This window comes from Pan paniscus, chromosome 9 (assembly GCF_029289425.2).
Source record: "Pan paniscus chromosome 9, NHGRI_mPanPan1-v2.0_pri, whole genome shotgun sequence".
NCBI classification, from domain to species: domain Eukaryota; kingdom Metazoa; phylum Chordata; class Mammalia; order Primates; family Hominidae; genus Pan; species Pan paniscus.
The window spans coordinates 8,755,366-8,778,375 of record NC_073258.2 but is presented as its reverse complement, the minus strand read 5'-3'; the positions used below and the strand labels follow the sequence as shown (position 1 = coordinate 8,778,375).

The 23,010-nt window shown below is 44.1% G+C and overlaps 1 protein-coding gene and 1 long non-coding RNA gene across 2 annotated transcripts; one reads left to right on the top strand and one right to left on the bottom strand.

Moving 5' to 3' along the window:
• Positions 1-954: 954 nt before the first annotated feature.
• Positions 955-21,244, bottom strand: LOC134731188 (uncharacterized). Its single transcript, XR_010113324.1, has 6 exons — positions 21,107-21,244; positions 17,047-17,154; positions 16,703-16,844; positions 10,272-10,496; positions 5,738-7,123; positions 955-4,115 (listed from the first exon to the last, which is right to left on the bottom strand). It is a non-coding gene; the product is annotated as an uncharacterized LOC134731188 (long non-coding RNA).
• On the top strand, positions 19,047-21,858 carry CAVIN3 (caveolae associated protein 3). Its single transcript, XM_003819068.7, has 2 exons — positions 19,047-20,721; positions 21,240-21,858. Exons 1-2 carry the CDS (start codon positions 20,338-20,340, stop codon positions 21,639-21,641), a joined length of 786 nt encoding a protein of 261 aa, XP_003819116.2. The 5' UTR covers positions 19,047-20,337; the 3' UTR covers positions 21,642-21,858.
• Positions 21,859-23,010: the final 1,152 nt, after the last annotated feature.

Here is a 23,010-nt window from a genome sequence, read left to right as displayed (position 1 = left end):
CTCGGCTCACTGCAACTTCTGCCTCCTGGGTTCAAGTGATTCTCCAGCCTCAGCTGCCCGAGTAGCTGGGATTACAGGCATGCACCACCACACCTGGCTAATTTTTGTATTTTTAGTAGAGATGGGGTTTCAACATGTTGGCCAGGATGGTCTTGAACTCCTGACCTCAGGTGATCTGCCCACCTCAGCCTCCCAAAGTGCTGGGATCACAGGCGTCAGCCACCGCGCCGGGCTGAGATTATAGTTTTTATGGCTTTCCTTGGGGGAAAATGAGGGGCGAGAGATGGGGGCAGGAGAAGGCCAGAGAGAAACTTTGCTTCTGAGGCCTTCCCTTGGGGTATCATTTTCTGAGCACCAACGCATTCATATTACATATCCCATGACCAATCCTCAAAACCTTCAGAGTACATTTCTTTACAAAAATTGATAAAGGAGCTGTGCTTGACACCAGATTCATGAAGAACTGAGGCAGCAAGAAAGGATGTGGAAATGCTGAGAAGGTGTGTGGTGTGAGTATAGCAGAGTGTGTGGAACTTTGGACTTAAAGCACAGTGGCTCATGCCTGCAATCCCAGCACTTTGGGAAGCTGAGGCAGGAGGATGGCTTAAGCCCAGGAGTTTGAGACCAGCCTGGGCAACATAGCGAGAGCCTGTCTCTATATAAATATATATACATATATATTTATAGACTTATATAAATTATATATATTTGTACATATATGTGGATTAGAACTAATTTTAACCAAATGATAAATGATCACTTTGAATGTCCAGCCTTCCCCAATTCCTCTTTTGGAGGGCAGCATGTTCTAATTTATAGGGAAATGCAAGAGCATCTTATTGCCCCTTGAGAATTTGTCATCTCTGCAGTGCTATGTCCTCACCATGAATGTTTTCTCCCTGCTCTCATTGTGGCCTGTCATCATCGGGAGCTCCATGTTATTAAAACCACCTTTGCAAAAATCATAACTTAGGAAATTAGGTCAGTGAAAGAGATCGGACCTAAGTGACCCCATCTTTCTTTTAACCTGTAAAGTGTCTTTGTTCATTCCTGGGTGTAGGCTGAACTAGCCTTGGGAAGGAATTTAGTGTACAGTTTAAACTCTGAAACAAAATGGATAACAGTCCTTCCCAAAAACCCCTTCATGCCAGGGGGCCAGTCTGCCTTTGTAGAACTAACAAATTAGCTAACCTAAGATCAGTGCCTGAGACGTTTTGTAGACCCTGCATGCCGATGCAGCAGATGACACCACCCAGACTGATAATCTGGCTCAGACAGTTCTGTGATCCCACCCAGAAGTCAGCAAGAAGAACTCACTTTGACCCCCTGTGATTTTATCTTCAACCTGATCAATTAGCACTCCCCACTTTTGGAGCCCATACCTGCCAAATTGTCCTTAAAAACTGATCCCCTAATGCCTGCGGAGACTGATATGAATAATAATAAAACTCTGGTCTCCCGCACAGCTGGCTCCGTGTGAATTACTCTTTCTCCATTGCAATTCCCCTGTCTTGATAAATCAGCTGTGTCTAGGCAGCGGGCACAGTGAACACATTGGGTGGTTACATTATCACCCGCTTGATGTCTCTCTCCAGTAAATCAGAGGTGATGGTTGGGGCAAGTCTTTCTTTCCCTTTTCCTCTATAGTTCTCTCTTTCCAGTCTTTTCAAAATTACCAACAGCCTAAGTGGTTCTATGCAGGTTTCTTCACCAAAGAGGCAATTTCTGAAGAGTGATTGTACATCAAAGAGGAAAGAATAAAACACTCCTTAGACTTTCTCTTTACTTCTCAAAGCGATGTTACCTGCAGGTCCAGATCCTTCACAAGCTCTCTGGCCTCTAGATGCACATCTTTTCCTTCTCCTTGGGCCTCCTTTTAAGATTTTATTTATTAGAAACTCCATCAATTTCCTTGGGAAAACCCCACACCTATCCACAAGGAGGGATCTCACTTCTTGGCTCTTTCTCTCTCTCCAAATTTACCGTTCTTACCTTACCAAAGTGTCTCGGTCTGAGTGTGCCAATTAGAGGTAGGGTCCCCAGGACTTTAACCAGATAAAAATGATTACTATTTTTATCCAGGTCTTGCAAAATTGTGTGTATAGAAGTGGGTTGGGGGTGGGGAAGGAAGAAGAGACTCCAAGATTGCAGTTTGTTGTGGATTTAGATCTTCCTGGCTGAATTTCCTTTTCAATATTTCTACATGTGTTAGGAGGAACAATGTCAGTTCATTTGATTAATAGAATTGTTATATTAGCTCATGCACTGCTCCCAGGAACAAACATTAATTTTTAAAGAGTACAATCTAGACTCATATTGAAAAAGGATATATTTCCTCAATTAGAAGGTATCTTACCTTTTCCCCAGAGTTAGTGGGCCCCATTATTGTGCAGAAAAGAGGTCTGGTTTCTTTCCTGCTTTGCCTGGGAAGCTATTGAAATAATAAATAAGCTGTGTTGTCCTTTAATGGATCCTCCCTTTTGTTAATTCAGGAAGGGCTCCAGACTCAACAAATTGTTTCAACAGTCTACTTTAGGGGCTGGGGTGGCTGCCAATTCTCTTACAATAAACGCTCCTTCACTTAAGTTACCTGAGATAATTTCTGTTCTTTGCAACCAACTGATCTATGTCTAGAAGAGAAATGGATTCTGGGAAGTAGGTTTGCAAGCAATAGAGCCTCAAAAGAATGTGGCTACTGTCCTCAGTGTTTTGGCATGGTCCAGAGTGGTAAAGATTCTCTCATCCCAGGAAGGCCTAGCTAGCTTGAGTAGACTTCTTCTCATTGCAAAAAAGTGGCACCTGACCAAGGTGCATTATGATAGGGGCCTGGAGGAATAGAATTAGAAAGTGAGAGAGCTGGTGGCATGACTTCTCATACCGCCATGCCTGGTGGCAAAGGCTAATTAAAACATTGACATCATTCTAGGCTAATTCATGAAGGGTTCAGACTTTTTGGGTATGAATGAAGGTTTGAGTCAGTTCACTTGGTAAAGAAACTGTAACCAGTGTAGATACTGGTTAAAAGCATAAACAGGCTGGGCGTGGTGGTTCATGCCTGTAATCCCAGCACTTTGGGAGGCCAAGAAGGGTGGATCACCTGAAGTCAGGAGTTCGAGACCAGCCTGGCCAACATGGTGAAACCCTGTCTCTACTAAAAATACAAAAATTACCCGGGCATGGTGGCACGCGCCTGTAATCCCAGCTACTTGGGAGGCTGAGGTAGGAGAATCACTTGAACCTGGGAGGCGGAGGTTGCAGTGAGCCCAGATTGTGCCACTGCACTCCAGCCTGGGAGACAGACTGAGACTCCATCTCAGAAAAAAAAAAAAAAAGCATAAACAACATGAAATGGATTAAAGAGAAAGACAGACAAGGTGAGGTGGCTCATGCCTGTAGTCCCAGAAGTTTGGGAGGCAGAAGCAGGAAGGTCACTTGAGCCCAGGGCAACATGGAGAGGCCACATCTCTATAAAAAAAATTTAAAAATTAGTTGGGCATAGTGGCACGTGCTTGTGGTTCTAGTTACTTGGGAGGTTGAGGCAGGAGGATCACTTGAACCCAGGTGGTTGAGGCTGCAGTGAGGCATGGTGGCACCACTGCACTCCTGTCTGGACTACAGAGCAAGCAAGACCCTATCACAAATAAAATAAAATAAAATATGGACAAAATAAAGACCAGCTTTACTTTTTAGACTCAAACATCAATTTCTTATCCAATTGACAGTGGATTTTTGACTTTAAATTTAGCTTATTTTTTTCTATCTATCTATCTATCTATCTATCTATCTATCTATCTATCTATCTATCTATCTCATTGCAAGTATGATTCATTTCTTATTGGTGCTTTATCTTTCTTAGGAAAACAAACAGTATTTTTTCTTAAATCAGTAAATTTGTATCGGGCCCTTTTATGTTCTAGGCGTTTCTGTGCTGGACACTTGTTATTAAAACTCAGAACTAAAATATCTGTGGGAACCAGTTGTAGTTAGGCACAAAGTTACATTTACGTTTCATGCAAATTTGCATGCTCCGCACCGAACATACTCTTCTTTCTCATTATCCTCACATCTCTTTTCCAGGGTGAGGCAGGCTGCAGTGAACATCCTGAGCATTTTCACTATATAGACAGAAAGGAATCTTATTACTTTGTTAGACACAATTTTCATTATACTTTCTCAAAAATGATAAAATCTGTAACAACATTGTTCCCATAATCAAGGTAATCTACATTAAAAGGTATATACACCACGGAATACTATGCAGCCATAAAAAAGAATAAGATGATGTCCTTTGCAGGGACATGGATGGAGCTGGAGGCCATTATCCTTTCATATCCTAAGGATACAAAAACCAAATACTGCATGTTCTAACTAATAAGTGGGAGCTAAATGATAAGAACATATGAACACATAGAGGGGAACAGCAGACATTGGGGCCTTTCAGAGAGTGGAAGGTTGGAGGAGGGAGAAGATCAGGAAAAATAACTAATGGGTACTAGGCTTAATACCTGGGTAATGAAATAATCTGTACAACAAACCCCCCAGACACAAATTTACCTTTGTAACAAACCTGCACTTGTATCCCTGAACTTAAAATGAAAGTTAAAAAAAAAAGTATATATTTTTGAAAGTCCCGATCCAGGTCCTAAAGCATGGGGCTGTTTCGGAAACTAGTCTTCTATATCCTTTTGTATCTACTTTAAATGGTCCAAATGCTGATGGAAGAGATCACTTCTCCAATAATTGCCCTGTAATTTTATTTATATTGATCTTTTCTTGTCAAGACATGGCTTTTTGGCTAAATGAAAGATTTCCTTATTTTTTTCTTCTCATCTCTCAGAGAAGCCTGTGGTGTTTACTTGGTGACTTGGAAGTTTGGGAAGGAGTTTGAGGACCACACTCACCCTGTGGGATTGTACTGAGGAGAGGGACGCATCCAATATGGTAGCCACTTGCCACATATGTCTGTTAAGCACTTGAAATGTGGATAATGTAGCTGAGGATTAAGTTTTACATTTTATTTAATTCTAATTCATTAAAATTTAAAACTAAACAGCCACATGTGGCTAGTGGCTATCATACTGGACAGTGCAGGGCTGGAGAAACCCTTCGACAAATTTAGGAAAATGGCTTTTGGGTCGCACTGCTTGTTTCAGGTGGCTGGATTGTGTTTTTCAATGTGATAATATAGTATCTTGCACTTTGTTATGGATTTAGATCTTCCTGGCTGAATTTCCTTTTCAATATTCCTACATGTGTTAGCAGGAATTATGTCAGTTCATTTGATTAATAGACTTGTTATATTAGCTCATGCATTGCTCCCAGGAACAAACATTAATTTTTAGAGGGTACAATCTAAAAGCATTCTTGGTCTGGGTACAGTGGCTCACCCCTGTAATCCCAGCACTTTTGGAGGCCAAAGTAGGAGGATTGCTTGAGCCCAGGAGTTAAAGACCAGACTGAGCAACAGAGTAAGACCCCATCTCTACAAAAAACTGAAAAATTAGCCAGGTGTGGTGGCATGTGCCTGTAGTCCTGGCTACTTGGGAGACTGAGGTGGGAGGACCACTTGAGCCTGGGAGGTCGAGGCTGCAGTGAGCTGTGACTGCGCCACTGCACTCCAGCTGAGCAACAGAGCAAGACCCTGTCTCAGAACAAAACCAACCAACCAACCAAACAAAGCATGTATCTGCATGCTTGTCTGAGGGACTGTGGATGAGCAGGTGGGTAGAGAGCTTACCCCTCTTGAACTTACACTCTTCTCTTGAGCATCAGTGGTGGGAGTTCCAGAAAGGTACTGCAGCTGGGCTGAGGCTAGATGAAGACACCATCTTAGTAAAAGGCTGTGGGGCATCCTGACCAGATGGGGACAGTTTGGGGAAATATTTTGAGCCACTACTCAAAGAATGGTAGCAGTCCCCCGCTTTGCAGGTCTCTCTCCTCTTTGAGGTCCCATTTTTCTGCTACATAGTCATAAGACCTATTTATGCCCTGGCAGCCTTTTGCAAAGTTCTCTCTTACCCACCATCTCTTTGGGGAGGACATGAGGTAGGCCTGAAGATCAGAGAGGATAAATGAAGTGGCTAAGGTTACCCAACAAGTAAGTGGTGAGTGGCAGAAATAGGATTCACAGCCAGTTCTCTGTGTGTGTTCAGGACTTGTTGCACCTTATCGAATCCATCCTCGTTCCTCTTTGCTGCCAGTCATGCATGATCATTGAAAACACCCAGCATTCAGAAAACATTAAAAAATTATTTTTAAAAATTTCATTTCACTCTTACATGGGCATAATGCTTACTCTAGACCAGGATGAAAAATAACAGAGTTCAATAAAGAATATAGGTGGGAAGAAAAAACATATTGATAATTCATTGAGGGACATCAGTGTGATCAGTGTCACTATTAACTTTTTATCAATTTTATAAAAGCAGCAAGATTTAAATTAAGTGAATTATCCAGAGTATATACAACCAAGGAGGGTACAGCCAGGATGTGAACATAGGGGTGCTGATAAAAGCCCTGGTGTCCTGCAGAACCTTGGTGGGGGGCAGAGAGCTTACCCCTCTGCTATTCCGCCCCTTCCCCAAGGTTGTTGTGGGCATCAAAACAGACCAAGTACCTACAAGTCAGCTCCTACTGGACCCTCAAATTCACAGAGCACCTCTTTTCAGCTCACCCTGTGTTTCATTTATCTCCTTAATTCTCCTTTTGTTTTTCTACAGTGTCTGCTTAGGTCATGGGTTGGATTGACAGGTAAAATATAGGATGCCCTAAGAAAATTAAATTTAACATAAATAACGAATAACATTTCTAGTATATTGCATGGGACGTACTAATACTAGAAAAGGTATTCGTAGCTTATCTTACACTTAAATTTAACTTGACGTCCTATATTTTTATTTGCTAAATCTGGTACCTCTAGCCACCTGCAAATCCGCTGTCATCAGCATTAGTGCGGTCAAGGTCCCAGGCTTCCTCTAGTTCAGAAGCTGAGTAGCCTCTAGTCATTCAGTCCAGAGACAGGACATAATACCTGTTTAGCTTCAACTTCGTGCAAAATACTCTGTTGGCTCTCTGGAGGGATGAAACTGTAACTTGTTTGGCCCCTCCTGTCCTCAGTTTCTTCCTATGGGAAATGGAGATGAAGTTTAATTTGGACCAGGCTCAAACCCTGATGCTACCACTTAGAGTTATGGCCTTTGTGCATATTCCTCTTCCTCTCTGATCCTCCTGATTCCTTCACTGGGTAGCAAGTGAGAAATAAATTGAAAGAGTATGTGAAGCTATATGCAAATAGTTATGTGGCAGTGAATGTTTCTTTTTCAACAATTCCAATTTCACTGGATTCAGATTGCTTCTCTAGCTGCTGTGATATTTTTGGTTAACATGGTTTATTTGCCTAAGGAGCAGATGCCAGGGTTGGATCCCAGCCCTGCTGTTTATCAGCAGTGTGATCTTGGGAAGTAATCTAATCTCTTTGTTTCCCCATCTCCTCACTGTGAAATGGGATAGTAATATTGCCCATCTCAGAGGGTCATTGTGAGGATTAATTAGTACACATGAAAGGCTTACTACTGTCTAACAAAAATCAATTCTGTTAGAAATCACTAGAGTAGCTACCCTCCAGGGCCAGGGTGGGAAGGAGGTAGAAGGCAGTAGTTTTTGTTTTTCTTGTTTTTTTCTTTTTTTTTAAATAAGAGTTCAGGAATTAGCAAATATTTCTGGGAGAATTTATTTATTTATTGACAGGGTCCTGCTTTGTCACCCAGGCTAGAGTGCAGTGGCGTGATCTTGGCTCACTCTTGGCTGTTCTCCTGGACAGGTAGAGCAGCCTCTACCTGTCCTGGAGAACTTTAGACTTTCAAAGGCAATAGAATTGGTAGGGTCCAAACTCAGATTTCTAAGGAACAAAGGGCGACCTAGGTAATACCTGGGTTATAAGTTGAAAAAACAGAAAATTGCACTAAAATTGTATATACATAGTCAATTTTCATTATCTGCTGTACTTACAATCTATAAAATTGCTGAGAACACCGAATTAGTGACCACTGAACCATTTCTTCTGCGGAAAATGCAGAGTTAGGTCCCTACAATCCCATAGTCATAACATTTTCATAAACCAATCAATACATAACATAGTTTTATATGTGTTTCTGTTCAAAAACACCTTATTTAATATATATTGTTGGTCCTTTAACATTGAACTCCCAGCTGACAGCATTATAGCTTGTGTCTGCACAAAGCTTACCTAACCCCTGTATTTTCTCTGTTAAGGCACGTCACAGCCTGTGCTCAGGAGCAACAGACAGTACTTCAACACTACCCTTGGGGGCCACAGTAAGCAGTGAAATCACCAATAAAAACCACAAAAATTGAAAACACGGCACTACATAGATCGTGAAAAAAATACGTATTAATATTTACAGTTACAGTGCTGAAACAAGAAGGGAGAGAGTTGTCTTACTGGATGTCATTTGGGAATATTCCCTGTTGAGCAACTGATATTTTTGGCCCCTTTGTGTATGTCTGCAAATGACCACAAAAACTCCCGGGTGTTGATTTTGGGGTTACAAATACATTTTTGTAAGAAGGCGAATTTGCAAATGCTGAATCCATGAATAATGAGGATTGACTGCATATATAAAAGGGTAGAATCAGCAAATAGGTGGCACAGAGGAGGGTGGAAGGATCTAGAGGTCCAAAAAGCTGGGCTGGATGGTGAGGGGAGCAACTTCAGGGTCACCTTTTATCTCCTCCCCCATCTTCAAGAACTGATTAGCAACTGGTCCAAGCTCTGTGATGTGAGTCAGTAACTCTAGACCAGAGAGCACTTTCTCAGTGCCCAGTTGCCTGAGGCAGCAATGTGCTCAGTTTGATGGAGGACTATTTCTTTTTTCTAAAGAAATTTAGAGCCTTGGGACATTAATTCCACCTCTTCTTTTCTTTCTTTCTTTTTTTTTTTTTTTTGAGATGGCGTCTTGCTCTGTCGCCCAGGGTGGAGTGCAATGGCGTGATCTCTGCTCACTGCAACCTCCATCTCCTGGATTCAAGCAATTCTCCCACCTCAGCCTCCCGAGTAGCTGGGATTACAGGCACCTGTCATCATGCCTGGCTAATTTTTCTATTTTTGTAGAGATAGGGTTTCACCATGTTGACCAGGTTGGTCTTGAACTCCTGACCTTAGGTGATCCGCCTACCTCAGCCTCCTGAAGTGCTGGGAATATAGGTGTGAGCCACTGCACCCGGCCTCCACCTTTTATTTCTATGTGGGATTGAGCTCTTCATCTGTCACTCTACTGTCTACACAGGAGTCAATTTTTACCAAAATAAAAAAAATACAAACATCAATCAAATAAGGGAACCTTAGGCCCACTTTCCTGCAGAGATTAACTCTTGATTTCTCTTCTCATCCCATATCCCACATAATTCAATTCTAATTAGTTTAAATTTAAATTTAAAAACTGATACTTGATTCAGTTATTGGAAACTTTTAAGTATATTTGGAATTACTTGGGTATGTAACTATAAATTTTATGAAGTGTTAAAGCAAACTAAATATGGCCTGAGAAGGACTCTGTACTTCCATATTTGAGTCTTGGTAGATGAACTGTAACCTAGCTTAATAGTCAGATAAAATTGAAAACCTAACTTAGTGGGGTGCACCTGTAACAATAGCGGAGTGCTGGCCAATCACAGGGGCCATACTTCAACCACTCATAGACTACTGAATGTTCAAACTGCATTCAAATAAGGCAAATGCCGAGTGTAACCAGTTTCACTGGTTCTGTACCTCACTTCTGATTCCTGTACGTCACTTTACCTTTTTGGTCTATAAATTTGTTCAGACCACGAGGCACCCCTGGAGTCTCTGTGAATCTGCTGTGATTCTGGCGCCTGCCCAATTCGCGAATCATTCATTCTCAATTAAACTCCTTTAAACTTAATTTGGCTGAAGTTTTTCTTTTATCAAAGTCTAAACATAGAGCTATCATTTCTAATGAACATTTAATATGCAAATTGAGATGTTCTATAAATATAAAATATATACCAGATTTCAGAGACCTAAAAGAATGTAAAATATCTAATTAATACCTAACAAATATGATTACATGTTAAAATGGCAATATTTTGGATATACTGAGTTAAACAAAATATCTTTTAAAAGTTAATTTCATTAAAAAAATTTAAAATATGGCTACTAGAAAATTTTAAATTACATACATTATATTTATAGTGAATAGTACTGAACTAGGATCTTATTTGCCCCTGCTCACCTTGTTTATGATTATGGCACCAGGCAGTAGAAACACAGGTGTCTACTCATGAGTCATGGACCTGACCTGCTGAGACTCCACAGGCCTTCTCCAACGCTCTTAGCCGTTGAATATGACCAGTCTTTTTCTTGGATCCCATTCGTTCTTCTAACCTTGCAAAGATCCAAGTTTGCTTTTCTTGGTAGGTCCTCCAGGCTTCACCAGGTAGTACTCTAATCTGATTTCCTGAGGAAATTTCAAATCCCAACAAGTTCAAGAGTAGTTTCTATTTTTCCTTTGAGGATTCACTTTTCAACCTTTGAAAGTACAGTACAATCCGAACATTACATTTTTCTGTCTCCATAAATTTTCCCATTATAGATGGAGCTGTGTAAGTATATGGTTGCTTCAATATCTTTTACAAGTTTTAGTGTGGAAGTATACATGAGTAAATTTCTTTCTTTCTTTTCTTTTTCTTCTCTTTTCTTTTCTGTCTCTCTCTCCTTCCTCCCCTTGCTCACCTCCCTCCCTCTCTTCCTTCCTTCCTTCTCTTTCCTTTCTTAGTTCTCTAAATCATCTTTAGCCCACATCAATTAGATGGTTTCAGCTACTTACAATACTCCTCCTCCTCCATTAGCTTCCCAACCAAATCAATCTCTGACAGATCTACTTGGTTGGAGACCTGACTCCAAGGCTAGTTCTTCCCTTCTGGTCTCTTTTGCCAGGTCCAGGCACTGCAGCAGTCTTCTGCATTCTTCATGGGCAGGAGTGCCTTGCTTACTGCTCTTTAGCCCATTCATCTGACTTAAATGCCAGTTGGTGACAAAAAGAGTATCTTAAACCCTAATCCTACCTATAACAATCAATATTTCCTTCATCCAAATCCACACAATAATAAGGAGTCATGATTAATCTGGAGTTCCTATAGACAGGCAAGTTGAACAGCAGGCAGTACACTGGTTTTGCACTGTATACTATCTCTGGGGGACTCAATGGATTATTGTGATATGATCACACTTAACTGGATGGGGGTCTCAGTGCCAAAAAGTTGAGGTACCATTCTTAAGAACAAGTCTACTAATCTCAGGAATCATTCTCACCTTTGGATTAAGTGAGTAAGCTTTTAGACCTATTAAAACATTTTAACTCTTTCAAACTCTTCTCTACTGCCTTCCCTGGCTGGCTTAGTAAATGGATTGTTGTACATGTGGTCTGGTTCTGAGCAGTTTTCTGTCCTGCTTCTAAAATCCACTGAATCCAAATAAGATGAGAAATATTCGGTAGGGTAATTTGTGTTGTGCAGTGTTGCTAAACCATGTCAATTGCCCTAAAGTGGCATGGGGTGGAAGAGCAATGCTGTTCTTTACCCAGGGTAGACTCACTTCTTTCCTTTCCTTGGTTGAATTGATTAGCAACTATCTATTCTTTAGACACTAAACAAATGATAGTTATTTTTCAATAAAATTCATAACTAAATACCATTTAACTAATGTAGTGCCTAAATCTTATAAAAATCAAATTATTTCCCAGTTGTGGTAGATACTGGATGACTAAAAATGACTTCTTTTTCCTTGGGCTCAGCCCCAGATACAAAGGGGAATGTCTATGCTAAGACAAAAGTTGTTGCAGGGCTCTAGCTATATACAATAGTCTATAAGTCACCACCCATCTGGAATTACTGACCATGGAATCATGGCCAAGCCCCTCTTCAGTGGTTCATTCTCTCTCTCAATCCAGGTAAGAGGTAAGGCACATCATCCTCCAATGATCTGCCCTGTCCTTTATCATATGGGTGGTAAAATATATTCCTGGATTAGAGGCTTTAGCTCAAGGTGGAGAGCTGCAGTCCTTTGATGGTGGCTTCTCAGTGATTTGCCTAAGAATGCAAACTCAAACCCAGGCAAGGCTTCCCTGTTGGCAGAGCCCACTGAATTCCTCAGATTACAGAAAGAAACTCAATAGAGTCTATTTAGTAATTCCAGACTTTTTTTTTTTTTTTTTTTTTTTGCCTCTTGGAATGTCCCAGGGCATTTTTGCAGAAGGAGCCCAAACTCCTACATCCTGACAATTGGCTCCAGCAGTAATTACATACTTCACAATGTGAGCTTGGGTCAACCTAGTTCTTATCTCAGGTGTCTGGTGCTCTGATGTACCCAGTATGCCTTGGCCAAAACAAACATCAATGACATATTGATGGATTTACTTGCTTTTAAATTGTTTTTTCTATCCCTAATCTTTTTGGTAGTGTCTATATATGTACTAGTTTTCTAGGTCTGCCATAACAAGTTACCACAAATTAAGTGGTTTAAAACAACAGAAGTGTATTTTGTCAAAGTCCAAGAGGGCAGAAGTACAAAATCAGTATGGTAGAGCCACTCACTCTTGGAAGGCTCTGAGGGAGAATCCACTCTATGCCTCTCTCTTAGCTTCTGATCCTTGGTATTCCTTGGCTTGTGGCTGCCCTCCAATCTCTTCCTTCATTTTCATAGCACAGTCTTCTCTGTGTCTTTGTGGCTTCTCCTCTACTTATAAGTACACCAGGCATTTGATTTAGAATGATCTCATCTCAAGATCCTTAACTTAATTATATCTGCAAAGATGTAGTTATATCTGCAAAGGTCATATTCACAGGTACTAGGAGTTAGAGCTTGGACGTATCTTTTGGGGGGACACTATTTGCTATTGCTTAAATGTGTCCACCAAATTTCATGTGTTAGAAACTTAATCACTAAATTCATATGTTGATTGGAAGTGGGGCCTTTGGGAGGTACTTAGGATTAGATAAGGTCAACAGGGTGGGGTCCCCAAAATAGGACTGGTGGCTTTATAAGAAGAAGAGGCCTGAGCTGACATGCACACTCCTGCTCTCTCGCCATATGATGCCTTCGCCATGTTATGATGCATCAAAAAGGCTCTCACCAGATGCCAGCACCAAGCTGTCAGACTTCCCAGCCTCCAGAACCTTCAGCTAAATAAACTTCTGTTCTTTATAAATTACCCAGCCCGTGGTATTCAGTTATAGCAACAGAAAACGGACTAAGACACTATTCAACACACTAAAATATGAGATACAAAAATAGTCATTTGAGTGAATAATGTGCCTGATTCTTGCTATAAAAGGCATCCCTAAGCCTACTGGTCATAATATACCATTCCGAGATCTTCCATCCATTTGGATATTTTGATTTCTGGAGTCAGTACAAATTCACTTCCTGATGCCTCAAACTTATAGCTATTGTAATTGCCAGGGGCACAGAGCTCCCTCATTGTGTGGAATGGTTTTACCTCTTCCGTAGACAGGATGTCTATGACAAAGGGTGGAAGGTAGTGCCTGTCTACTGAGGCACATTGCCTGTTAAATGAGCGGTTCTGTCTGTGCCTCACATTGTTACTTTCGATTTAAAGGTTAGTGCCTGGAGGATGCATCAGTTTTTCTGGGCAGATGAAAGTGAGGGTCCTGGTCAGGGATATTTCTTTTGTAATGAGCTCACATAGATATCTCTCACCCTTTCTTAGATTTTGATTTTTCTATTTAATAATCAAAGACTGTTAAGCTCTATTGCTACGTGAGACAAAGGGTTCCAATTCACAAAACCACTCAGCAACCTCTGTTGAGTCTCTCCTCTAGTACTATTATTCCCCTCCAGTAATCAGCCAGCAATTGTTTTTCAAAAGCAGTACAATTCTCAGCTGCTAAAAGCATTCCTTAGTCAAAAATCTTAAATACTTATGCTGTATTTTCCCCTGTAGGATCTGCCCTCCTCCCTCCCTGACAAATCATCTTGGTGGAAGAGGTAGAAATCACAGAGACTTCAGGGTCTCATTTTTCTTTCTGACTTGTAGGACCCAAAGGATAGAATTGACCATACTGTGGCTTGTAACTTGCCAGGGTTAGTCACTGAGGCTTCTCTCAATCCTACTGAAAGTATGCAGCCTTTTGGAGGACTCAAGATATAGAGTGTGTGAAAATTCCAAGGTGAAGCATTTGCTGACTCTAACACCTCCCTCTGTTCTTTGTTGCAGTAGGAGGTGTTACATGTTTCACTACCTGTCCTGAGTTTAAGCACTACTATTCTAGGTAATCCCTGTCTGCTGGATTTCTGGTGGATGGTCTCTGAACCCAGTGGGACAGACTCATCCTCTTGGGTATGATGTGAAGAATGGCAGTGCCTTTGCCACTTTTGTTTTAGGGGATCTTGGCAACTTCATATAGTGGGGCACCTGGCAACTGAAAGAAGAAGGAAAACAAAGATGCAGAATGATACCATCTAAGGCACTATGATCTGATCTGTCTTTTTCAGAGATTTCCTTAAAGCGAAAGGAGCACCCAGCTGTTCTTGAATAGGTAGAGACAGAGGGCCACCCTTAAGCAGATCTTTGTTAGGCAGATATATTTCAGACAGCCCCAGGCCTGATGAAAGGTGTAGTGGATTTGTTTCTCCTTAGTACAGCCAACTCTTCCTCATAGTATGCTGTGCTCTGGGGAGGGGATGGGCCAGTATATAAATGGAACCCTTGACAAACAGGATGGGTAATACCTTTTAGTTTTTTAAAGCAGTTGTTAGCTCAACTACCATAGTATTCCACTAATTTTTGCAAGACTTATTACATCTGGGCAACTATTGGTTTGTCTATGTTCTACTGTGAGTCTTCAGGTTTTATTAACTTTTCCTACAGAGACTCTAATACTTTCACATAATTGGGGAAGCCATTTGCAGGAGCATCCTGGGTAATGGGATACTGTAATACTGATATTGATTAATCAAAGTTGTTATTAGTTTTCCAGAGCTACCAAAACAAAAAAAGTCACAAACTAGGTGGCTTAAAACAACAGAACTTTGCTGGGTGCAGTGGCTTACACCTGTAATCCTAGCACTTTGGGAGGCCAAGGCAGGTGGATCACTGGAGGTCAGGAGTTTGAGACCAGCCTGGCCAACATGGTGAAACCCTGTCTTGTCTTTACTACAAATACAAAAATTAGCCAAGTGTGATGGCAGGCACCTGTAGTCCCAGCTCATCAGGAGGCTGAGGCAGGAGAATCACTCAAACCCGGGAGGCAGACGTTGCAGTGAGCTGAGATCATGCCATTGCACTGCAGCCTGGGCGACAAGAGCAAGACTCTGTCTCAAAAACACCAACATCAATGCCAAAAACCCCATAAATTTATTCTGTCATGGTTGTGGAGGGCAGAAGCCTGAAATCAAGGTGTTGGCAGGGGCATGTTCCTTCTGAAGCTCCTAGGGAAGGATCCTCCCTTGCCTGTTTCAGTTTCTGGGGCATTCCTTGGTTTGTGGCAGCTAACTCCAATCTCTGCCTCTGTTGTCACATGGTGTTCTCCCTGTGTATCTCTTCCCTCTCTTATAAGGACACCAGTCATATTGGATTAAGGGTCTACTCTACTTCATTATGGCCTCATCTTAATTATATTTGCAAGACTGTATTTCCAAGTAAGGTCATATTCATAGGCACCAGGGGTTAGGACTTAAATATATCTTTTTGGGGACAAAGGCAACCTGTGACAATAAGTTTCCACTTTTCATGTCCATACCATGGGGTATGAGAGAGTAGATGCCAGCCACACCCCTAGTTTAGAGAATTTTTTTTTTTTTTTTTTTTGAGACGGAATTTCACCCTTGTTGCCCAGGCTGGAGGGCAATGGCACAATCTCAGCTCACCACAACCTCTGCCTCCTGGGTTCAAGTAATTCTCCCTTCTCAGCCTCCCGAGTAGCTGGGATTGCAGGCATGTGCCACCATCTCTGGCTAATTTTGTATTTTTAGTAGAGACGGGGTTTCTCCATGTTGGTCAGGCTGGTCTCAAACTCCCGACCTCAGGTGATCCGCCCACCCTGGCCTCCCAAAGTGCTGGGATGACAGGTGTGAGCCACCGCATCTGGCTAAGAATAGAAATTTTTAAGACCACTGCCTTAGAGGTGTTACAAAGTTTTTTAATTGGGAAGCCATCAGGCTGAGATGGCTCTACTACATTTGATTCCTACATAAGCAAACCAAAGCCCAGTGTAAAAAGTAAAAGAAAACTAGGGACCTTACCAATCAGAAACCACCAACTAACCTCTAACTAGGGGAATTTCCATATTAATGAATCAAATATATTTTCTTTGTCTTACTTCCATGTTCAGCCTATAAAAGCTCACTGCCCACACTGCTGCAGCTGAGCTCTCTGAACCTCTTTTGGCCTTGAGTGCAGCCTAATTTATGAACTGTTCTTAGCTCAAATAAACCCTTTAAAATTTTAAGGTTCGTAAGTTTATTTTTGAACAGAGGGCATCATTCTGCATCTTTGTTTTCTTCTTTTCTTACCCTTTTTGGAAACTGCAATACGGTTCTTCCTTGGAAACTTTATAATCAAGGTCACTCTACTACAGTTTCTGTCAATCTCTGCTTTATTGACTCAGGCATTCTTCTAGCTGGCCCCAAGTTATTTTTACTTACCTCATGGCTTCCATTTTCCACTATCAGCCAGTTCATATGGCTTTTAAACTTGAGGCTTTGGGGAGACTGGTAGAACCATCATTGGCTCTGTTGTTAAGTTTAAGGTCCTCCTTGTTCCACATATCCAGAGAGGGAGTTAGTGCTACAGGAGATGGAAAAAAATTAGGCAGATAGTGAGGGCAAAAGAGTCCTCAGCAGAATTTCCCTTTTAACAAAAATCAGCCCCCAAATCATTTCTTTTCTAACAAAAGAACAGCCTGAAAAATCAAGCTGCAAACATAGATAAGCAAGCTGGAAGCCTGCAGGGGTGAATGCCGGCAGCTGTGTCAATAGAAAAGGGCTACCTGGGGGCCAGGTATGTTCAACATGGAGGCTCCATCTTCCCTTTTCTTTGTCACCACAGGTACAGTAAAGAAACAGGCAACATGGCACTGGCCAGGTAGAGAACCCATCTGCAAAATAAAAGATTAGGGTGGGGGTGGCCATCTTTTTGTGCCTATACAAATGGCATACCTAGCCCTAACCAGTTTTTTGAGCTGTATGCAAATGACACACCTGGTCCAACCAATCTTTTGTGCCCTATGTAAATGACACACTGCCTCCTTAAGGTCATCTATAAAATCCCTTGCATTCCACTGTGGAACCAGCAACCCATTTCTCTGGGACCCCTCTCTGCTGCAGAGAGCTCTTCTTTTTCTTTTGCCTATTCAACTTCTGCTCTGAACCTCTTTGTGTGTCCATGTCCTAGTTTTCCATAGCTGTGACACAACCAATCTCGGGTATTTACTCCAGACAACAATGCCACTTCATTACCAGGTTTTAAAAAAATATCTGTCTATGCTGGGCGCGGTGGCTCACGCCTGTAATCCCAGCACTTTGGGAGGCCAAGGTGGGTGGATCATGGGGTCAGGAGTTCAAGACCAGCCTGACCAACATGGTGAAATCCCGCGGTGGCTTACGCCTGTAATCCCAGCACTTTGGGAGGCCAAGGTGGGCAGATCATGGGGTCGGGAGTTCAAGACCAGCCTGACCAACATGGTGAACTCCTGCCTCTACTAAAATTACAAAAATTAGCTGGGCGTGGTCACGCGTGCCTGTAATCCCAGCTACTCAGGAGGCTGAGGCAGGGGAATTGCTTGAACCTGGGAGGCGGAGGTTGCAGTGAGCCAAGATCGCGCGTTTGCACTCCAGCCTGGGTGACAGAGCGAGACTTGGTCTCAGGAAAAAAAAAAAAAATCTATCCAAATCTATCCAAGTATCTATGCAAGTACTTCTTACTTCCAAATGCACTGAATTTCCTTAGCCCCACTCATCAAAGCTGGTGATTCTTTCATAGGCTTCCTGTAATATTAATATCCATTCCCAGTAGTACCCAGATTTTTGTACAGATATCCACTTTTCCTCCCATACCACCCTAATACTCCTGGGGAAGCTGAATCTACTTCAGAATTGATCTAACTTGTCAAAAGCCAATTATTAGATTTCTTGTCAGTGATTGGTTAGGGAACATAGGCCTAAACCCATCAATGCATGTCATTTTTGTAGCCATAGAATTTGGATTTGGAAAAGCCATGTAACCCAGTGGAAGGCAAGTGTAAAAATTCTGGGAGGCTTCTGGGAAATAAATGTCCTAAATTTTAAGATGGTCCCCTTTTTTTTTTAGATCTTGTGCAGAGTTGTGAGGCCTGGAATGAAGCTGACACCTGTGCGTATGTGGGCACATACACATGGGTAGGGGGTGTGTGGGGGACATGGGGGAGTGTGAGAGGTGCGGGATGGGGCTCATAGTTGAGCAGTGGAGAGAACTGTAGAAAACCAGATTTGGAGCTGTGAATGACTCACACTTAATCACCACTCTGCCAATCCTCTTTTTCAATTATGTTTGAATTGAGTTTCCTGTTACTAAGTACTGTTTGAATTGAGTTTTTGTTCCCTCAGTCTGAAAGCATTTTAACTGGTACATCCCTGATGGATCTCTCTGGGTAAATGTAGTTTCACTGGAAGAGATGGTGATTCCCACCAGATTCCCAAGAGAGCTTATTTTCTCTTGTATTAAGCAGCAGGGGTCAGGCTTATGGCCTTGTATTTGTAGAAATCAGCCATCAGCTTAGCATTACCAGATTTCTGGCATTAGCTGCCCACGTCTGTGGCACTTCAGGCCCATGTAACTATTTCCAGAGTGACACAAGTTTCTTCCACAGTTGTTATCAAGTGGCCCTCACAGGTTCAGTGAGAAGAGGAAGAGGGAGAGAGATCATCAGGATTAATGGATTACTTGCATTTGTGAGACGGTTTGCCAAGTATTGCTACAAACAAGGCATGGGATTTTCTTTTTTTTTGAGATGGAGTCTTGCTCTGTCCTCCAGGCTGTAGTGCAGTGGAGCAATCTTGGCTTACTGCAATCTCTGCCTCCCAGGTTCAAATGATTCTTCTGCCTCAGCCCTCCCGAGTAGCTGGGATTACAGGCGTGTGTCACAACGCCCTGCTAATTTTTGTATTTTTAGTAGAGACGGGGTTTTGCCATGTTGCCCAGGCTGGTCTGGAACTCCCTGCCTCACGTGATCCTCCCCCCTCGGCCTCCCAAAGTGGTGGGATTACAGGCATGAGCCACCGTGCCCGGCTAAGGCATGGGATTTTTCGAACTGCTGACATTAGAAATTCACAATCCACAGCATTAACTGGATCCTCCATGCCCACTCTCTCCCTCTCTGTAGCAGCAATTTCAAATCTTTACTCTCCACAGTTCCACAGAACACAAGAAACAAACAAACAAGCAAAAAAAAGTCAGGCAGGAGCCCAAGTAACCTCTATCAAAGCAAAGACCAGTGCCTAGTCTAACGCTTTTAAGGATTTTAAAAGAAGAGGTGAAGATGTCCTGCTTATCCTCCAAGCTTGGGTACTGGGGCCGGGGCGGCTGAGATTTACCAGTGAAACCCAAAGAAAGAGAGGGCAGAAAACTAGAGAAAAGAAACCAGATAATGCTACCCAAGAGGACGAAATAAAGAAGCAGGAAACGAAGCCTGCGGCTAAACCCTGGTGATGACTATTAGGAAAACACCAGAGGATGCCCCGCCCGCCAGCCCACAATGAGCAGCCTGTCCAAGTCACAAAGCGGGGCCTCGGGCCTTGACAGTTCGCGATCTCTAAGCAGAATGTTCCAGGGCCTCCCTGTCGCCTGCATCCAGCCTGGGGGCCACGAAAAATACAATCTTCACTGGTGTGGGAGGCCCCTCTGGTTATCTCTTTGCCGTGCCAACACAGTTTCTGCGCCCACTAAGATGCATGAAATAAAAATTTCCGTGACTCGCCCTTTGCAGAGGAGACCTGAAACAGGCACACCAGGGAACTGGAGCGGAGGAGGGTAACTCAAACTCAGAGTGAGAGGGTTTGCAGGGGAACGATTTGGGGCCAACAGGCTTCCCAGCAGGCCCCCGGCGCGGGACAGCGGAAGGCGAAACGCTTTCAAGAGACCCCGCTGCCAACATCCCCACGCCCTCGCGCCCTCCCGCCGCCCCAGAAGGCCAACTCCGCCTGCCTGAGTCACAGCTGGAGCTGGGGAGGAGCCAGGGAAAGGAGGCCCCTGACCGTAGTGCAGCCAGCAGTTGCAGGCAGACGGAGCAGAGCGGTCAGGGATCATGAGGGAGAGTGCGTTGGAGCCGGGGCCTGTGCCCGAGGCGCCGGCGGGGGGTCCCGTGCACGCCGTGACGGTGGTGACCCTGCTGGAGAAGCTGGCCTCCATGCTGGAGACGCTGCGGGAGCGGCAGGGAGGCCTGGCTCGAAGGCAGGGAGGCCTGGCAGGGTCCGTGCGCCGCATCCAGAGCGGCCTGGGCGCTCTGAGTCGCAGCCACGACACCACCAGCAACACCTTGGCGCAGCTGCTGGCCAAGGCGGAGCGCGTGAGCTCGCACGCCAACGCCGCCCAAGAGCGCGCGGTGCGCCGCGCAGCCCAGGTGCAGCGGCTGGAGGCCAACCACGGGCTGCTGGTGGCGCGCGGGAAGCTCCACGTTCTGCTCTTCAAGGTCAGTGACCTCAAACGGTCCCCAATCCGAGGCCTTTGGGCCACCAGCTGGGGGCTCCCCGCTTCCATCCACCTACCACACCCACATTCCTGACCCCTCCCGCCGTCTGTTGCTGTGGAACAGACTCACAGAGCCGCACCCACTTCCCAAGACCCAGCCCCATCCCTCCCTCTCACGCCTGAGCCCCGCCTGGCCAATCCAAGCCCGCCCAGCTCTAGCTCAGGCCACGTCCGCAGAATTTGGTCTGAGTCCCAGCCAATCCCTAAAATAACGGTGGTTGAAAGGGCATTCCGTGACTGCGGGCACTATCCTCTTCTCGCCCCTCACCAGGCCTCACCTACTTTACAACGTTTTGCAGTTCGCACGCAGCTTTCCCTCCCCTTACCTTCCCACGCCTGCCTTTCCCCCCAGACTCTGGCTGCGGAGGTAAAAGGTTTCCCTTGTGTAATTAAGGAGTGAGTTTCGGGCTGCTGGGGGTAAGGAGCTGCCAGGATCAGTGCTGTGTCCGTCACATGCAGGAGGAGGGTGAAGTCCCAGCCAGCGCTTTCCAGAAGGCACCAGAGCCCTTGGGCCCGGCGGACCAGTCCGAGCTGGGTCCAGAGCAGCTGGAGGCCGAAGTTGGAGAGAGCTCGGACGAGGAGCCGGTGGAGTCCAGGGCCCAGCGGCTGCGGCGCACCGGATTGCAGAAGGTACAGAGCCTCCGAAGGGCCCTTTCGGGCCGGAAAGGCCCTGCAGCGCCACCGCCCACCCCGGTCAAGCCGCCTCGCCTTGGGCCTGGCCGGAGCGCTGAAGCCCAGCCGGAAGCCCAGCCTGCGCTGGAGCCCACGCTGGAGCCAGAGCCTCCGCAGGACACCGAGGAAGATCCCGGGAGACCTGGGGCTGCCGAAGAAGCTCTGCTCCAAATGGAGAGTGTAGCCTGAGGGCTGGTGTTGCCTGCCTCCCCTGTGCTTGTGCCTTGTCCCAAAATAAATCCTTTCAGAATGTAGCACTCACGCCCTAATAAGGAGCGAATCCTACATCCACCAAGGCGGGCGCTCTGGCCCTCCCTTCCTTAAGCCCAGTCCTGTGTCCTCTGAAAGAGGTGCAGTCACTCACACCTGCTTGCGCTCACCATCAATAAAAGTAATTTCACCCGAACCAGACTCCGTGAGAAGGGATGGGGAAGCGGTTGGATGTGGGAAGGCAGTTACAAGGAATAAGACAAATGTTGGAACCTGGAATCATTGTACGATTTCTCCAGTTTCCACGGAGTCTTGGGTTCTAGCCTCCAGTGACACATAGAAATATCCTTCTGACCACTTGCTCTTTAAACACTTTCCTCATGGGAACACACAGTTGCAGTTTTGTTGTTGTTGTTTTTGTGTGTGTGTTTTTTTTTTTTTTTTTTTTAGCATCCAGTACAGTCCTTGCTGTAGGTGCTTACTCAGTGTCAACTAATGGTTTTCCTCTTAGTCTTTTCTTTCCTTAGCACCTCCTAAAAGTTGAGTTTTCCAGGATTCCTTTCTTGGCCCTCTTTGTACTCAGGGTACTTTTCGGTTGACATTCGTGCCTAGGCCTCCCCTACCAGCTGCATACACCCCATACCACTGTCTTGAGCCACAGCTGAAAAGTGCTTCAAAAGTAGCAAGTATCTTCTACCTTTTAAATTCCATTTCGTTCAACAGCTATTTATTGAACACCTACTATGTGGCAGGCCCTACTAGGTATGGTTCAGAATATTTCCCCCTCTTGTGTTTTCTTTACCAATGATGACAAAAAAAATCAATATACCATCATCCACAGAGAAACTTGGGAGTCCTTGTCGGCTCAAGGACTTTCTCTCATCCCCCTCCCACATGGAAACAGCTATTCTAATGATTTTACCTCTGCAATCTGTCCACTTTTCTAATACAGCCGCTGCCTTATTTCAGGCCTTTCACTTGACCAGTATTTGAACTGCCAGTCTCATCACATCATTGTCTTGATTCAAATATTTCAGTGTCTCCCCATTATCTTCAGAATAAAGACCAAGCTCTTTATAATTATTTTCAAGGCCCTTTGTGATCTGGTCCCTGCCTATTTTTGTAGCCTCATCTCTCACCACTTCCCCTTGTGCTACCATTGAGTCACACTGAGCTCTGTGCTCTCACTCTCATCCCTGCTATCCTGCCAAACTCAGTAAAGCACACCTGTTTCAGGGCCAGGTATTTCTCTTCCTTCTCTCAAAGCACCACTTGCACACCTCTAGTGCTAACTGCACTGATTGTGAGGGTTTGTGGTTACGCCCCCCTCCGATCTACTAGATTGTGG

Bases quoted from the DNA above. Each gene is read 5' to 3' on its own strand.
- CAVIN3 (XM_003819068.7), top strand. From the start codon at position 20,338: ATGAGGGAGAGTGCGTTGGAGCCGGGGCCTGTGCCCGAGGCGCCGGCG. The intron at 20,722-21,239 runs GTCAGTGACCTC...CGTCACATGCAG, and splicing joins TCCACGTTCTGCTCTTCAAG to GAGGAGGGTGAAGTCCCAGC.